We start from the raw sequence: 4,239 nt of genomic DNA, 5'->3' as shown, positions 1-4,239 counted from the left end.
TTCGCTGGTCTGAAACTTGGCTGAAACTGGCTGGAAAACACTGTTCCGGCTGAATTGTTGTGTGAGAAAAACACTGTTCCGGCTAAAAAAAGAAGCCGAACAAGCCGAATATGAGGTAAGCCGAACATGACCAATGTCATTAGGATGTCCTTGACCTTTCGATGATAGGAAAAGAAATTCGTCAGATTCTGCAACTGTACTACAACACCATATGTTTTGAAGTCATTTTTCTTTCACAAGAGACCACTTGTCTATCCCAACACACTATAGAACAGAAAAATGAGCTTTTTAAAACAAAAAATAATAATAATCCCTTGCACGCATCAGTCACTTTAATAACCCGAAACGGCAACGGTAGAGTCAAACAGAAACAGTCGGCCGACCAAGAACGGAGAGTCGCACACACGTCTGCCGCCGGCCGCCCGCGCGTCCGTCCGCCCGCCCGCCCCCAAGGAGCCAAGATTGCCAAGTCATTGTCATTTCCCCCAAATTCCTTTCCCCTCCGGCCCTCCACCTGCAAACCAACAAGTCTCTCAACGACCATGGCCGCCTCCGCCTGACCACGGCCCACTGCCCCAGGCGACGTCGCCTAGATCCATGAGACATCCCGATCTTCCTGTGGCCCGAGGATGTCCCAGCGCGACGTCGACTACAGGTGATTTTTAGCCCACCTCACTAACTCGATTCCACCGTCAATTGATCCATTTTTCGGTCGTTCTGGTGGGAGGCGAGGAGTCTGGGTCCGGTTCTTGCCTGTGGTTACGGGTGAATCGGGGTGGGGCCATGGATGGATGCTGTTGGGTTATTGAATTATTATTATTCTTTGCTGATAGCTGTCCTGGGATGATACCTTGCTTTTGGAGTGGGAATCTTGGTGTCTTGTTCTAGTTTCTGAACCAAGAACCGGAAATACACAATCCATGACCCTTGTGCTTGGTTTGATTTGTGTACGATTGCCGATTGGCACACCTGTATACTGTATGTATGTATTCTACATGCCTGATCAGAAATTGGGTACCGTCTTGGCCTGATGAAGTAATCCGTAGTCTAATTGAGCTGATTTACCAACCAGGGTACAGGTTGTTTGGGTGACGCACCCACAATATTTGTTACTTAGAATGTCTAACTTGATGGCCATCTATTTGTTGCCGAAAAAAGAGTCATGCTGCTGGAATTTGGGGGACTACACTAATTTCCAGAAGCTGTAGTGAGCTCATCCATGCAACGGTTTCGTGTGATGTCCGGATATGTCGGGATTCACCTTGCAATATCCTTTCCCGTGGACAGTCTTCTGAAGCATGCTACACGCGTGCTTGCTGGAATGACCTTGCAAAACCTAGAGTTTGTGTTGTCGTGGCGCTGCTCCTTGAAACTGAACATAAAGCAAGGTACATTTGCACAGTAGGTGTCATCCGCTGTCGGATTACAGTTAACCAATGGAAACTTGAAACGTAGTAAAAGGACGTTACTAGGGTTTTGCGATGGCGTCAGCTGTTTTGGTTCGATGCTCATCAACAATTGCAGTGATGTAGTTTGTTTACACAACTGATTGGAAATTTATATATATACATAGATGTCTGTACCCTGGACAACTCCCCCATGTATTTATATACTGCCTCCGTCAAGTGCCATTCTGGTTTTGTCCTAAGTCAAAAAATCTATAAGATTGACTAAGCTTATACGAAAAAATACCAATATTTATGATACCAGATAAATATCATTAAATTTATCATGAAATATATTTTCATAGTAAATCTATTTGGTGTCATAAATGTTAATAGTCTTCTCTATAAACTTGGTCAAACATAAGACAGTTTGACTTAGGACAACCAAAACGTCACTCTTTGCAGGATGGAGGTAGTAACTTGTTAGGATTCAACCATTGATAATATTTGGAACCATAAATGTCATTATGGTTGCTATTTAATATATAAAGATGATAAAAAGCATTCATTTCTCATTTCCTCATTAACAACAAGGAAAATCTTCAAGTGGAATGGTATTTCCTTAGATAGGTAAAGTGTTCGTTAATTTTTCTCTGTCATGCATTAATGATGCTAGTTTTTTCTCGTTGTTGTTTCCCTCAACTGCCAAATGCAGTTTTTATTTATTTGATACAGTTATCACTAATAGCTAGATGAGTTCAATGTAATACCATTGGCTTCTAAGTATCAGCTCGATTGGTCAAACATCGCTTTAATGCAATATCATCTTCTGGATACCATATATTGTATATATGTCCACTACTCTGTCTGTTCTGCAAGCTCTGACAACATTTACATTTGTATTGACAGTTGTGGATCTTGTGGATACCCTCTAAACCTTTCATCTTCTAACCGAAGCACATCTGAAGTAGGATCCTCATATAAGAAGTCTCTGAAGAAAGGACTGATTTCATTCATTTCTGTTGATCTCAGCCGATTTACTCAGGTGGACGAGGTATCTTGCTTTCCCCTCGCCTGGCGTAGTTACAGGCCAAAAACTAAGCTTCTCTGCCGAAAATGTGGAGCATCTATTGGCTACGGATACGGTGAGCCAGCTGTTTTGTGTAGCTTTGATCCAGCAAGTTCATCTTCCTCCAGTACATCCCAGAAGTATTTAATCAAGATCCAAGCACTCCAACCTTCAGACGGGACTCAGTAAGTGAAATATGGAAAGAGAGACAATAGATGTCAGCTTAGAGAACTCCATCAGTTACCTATCTGATGATTGCTTGCTTTCTATATTTAACAAGCTAGAAAGCGAGTCAGAGAGGAGTGCTTTTGGTTTAACTTGCAAGAATTGGTTCAAGGTTCGAAACCTTGGTCGGAAATCACTAACATTCCATTGTTCTTTTAACCCTACAATAGACAAGGAGCATGCCAAGTGCATCCCCAAGATATTGGCTCACTCACCTTGTCTTAACCGGATATCCCTTGCTGGGCTCACAGAGCTACCTGACTCAGCTTTGAGCACACTGAGAATGTCTGGATCATCTCTAAAATCCCTTTCATTCTACTGCTGTTCTGGTATAACAGATGGTGGTCTAGCACAGGTGGCTATTGGGTGCCCTAATTTGGTGGTGGTTGAACTTCAAAGCTGCTTTAATATTACAGATGTTGGCTTGGAAAGTCTTTCAAAAGGCTGCCGTGCTTTGAAGAGTGTAAATATTGGTTCTTGCATGGGCATTTCAGATCAAGGGGTTTCTGCAATCTTTAGCAACTGTTCAAACATTTGCACACTAATCATTACAGGTTGCAGGCGTCTGTCTGGTATTGGGTTCAGAGGTTGTTCAAGTTCATTTTGTTACCTTGAAGCTGAGTCTTGCATGCTTTCTCCAGATGGTTTGTTGGACGTAGTTAGTGGCAGTGGACTCAAGTACCTGAACTTGCACAAGTTAGGAAGCTCAACTGGTCTGGATGGCCTGGGCAACCTTGCTTTTGCTAAAAGCCTCTGCATCCTGAATCTCAGGATGTGTCGCTACCTCACAGATGATTCCGTGACAGCAATAGCCAGTGGGTGCCCATTGCTTGAGGAGTGGAACCTTGCTGTCTGCCATGGGGTCCATTTACCTGGCTGGTCTGCAATCGGGTTGTACTGCAATAAGCTAAGAGTGCTGCATGTGAACCGCTGCCGACACATCTGTGACCAGGGTTTGCTGGCCCTCAGCAATGGTTGTCCGCGCCTTGATGTTCTGCATATAAATGGCTGTGCCAAGATCACCAATAATGGCCTGGCTTTATTTACCATTTCCAGGCCCCATGTGAACCTAAGGGTGGATGAAGTTTTGTCCATTGGCCCTTCCATTGAGAATTTGTTCCGGCTGCATTGAGGAGAAATTGTAGTTAGACTTTCTGAGTTTGGGGGCTAAAAGTTTAATAGCCCGTCCCATTACAGGGTGATTGGTTCTTCAGTCATTATGTGGATTCTGTTTGCTCTGGTGCATACTTATTGTAAGATAACAATAGTGAACCGTAAATATACAAGTGAGTTGAACCTATATAAGGTGTACTTTTGTTACTAATTTGCTCTAGCTCTGGTTTACTGGTGCAGCAGATTGCTTCCGAATTTATATTTTTTTCAATTGGATTAGTTCCGAATTCTGTCCGTTGATCTGCTATGTTGTTTTTTTTTCCTGCTACGACGAAGTACAGTTTTGTGGATAACTGTCTGCAAAACCTAGCGATGATCAAGTTCCTGTAGCAGAACCTGCAAAAGATGACCCTTTGCCTAACCTTCATCTTGACAGCAAAAGTGTCA

At 43.1% G+C, this 4,239-nt stretch overlaps 1 protein-coding gene and 1 pseudogene across 1 annotated transcript; both read left to right on the top strand.

The window, feature by feature from the left end:
- The first annotated feature begins 484 nt into the window (after positions 1 to 484).
- On the top strand, positions 485 to 4,007 carry LOC136481759 (F-box/LRR-repeat protein 12-like). Its single transcript, XM_066479060.1, has 3 exons — positions 485 to 655; positions 2,295 to 2,384; positions 3,172 to 4,007. Exons 1-3 carry the CDS (start codon positions 630 to 632, stop codon positions 3,809 to 3,811), a joined length of 756 nt encoding a protein of 251 aa, XP_066335157.1. The 5' UTR covers positions 485 to 629; the 3' UTR covers positions 3,812 to 4,007.
- Positions 2,511 to 3,198, top strand: LOC136481758 (F-box/LRR-repeat protein 12-like; annotated as a pseudogene).
- Positions 4,008 to 4,239: the final 232 nt, after the last annotated feature.

Source organism: Miscanthus floridulus, chromosome 9 (genome assembly GCF_019320115.1).
Source record: "Miscanthus floridulus cultivar M001 chromosome 9, ASM1932011v1, whole genome shotgun sequence".
In the NCBI taxonomy this organism is placed as follows: Eukaryota; Viridiplantae; Streptophyta; class Magnoliopsida; order Poales; family Poaceae; genus Miscanthus; species Miscanthus floridulus.
Note: the sequence above shows the minus strand (reverse complement) of the source record. Positions and strands in the feature narration are given on the sequence as shown.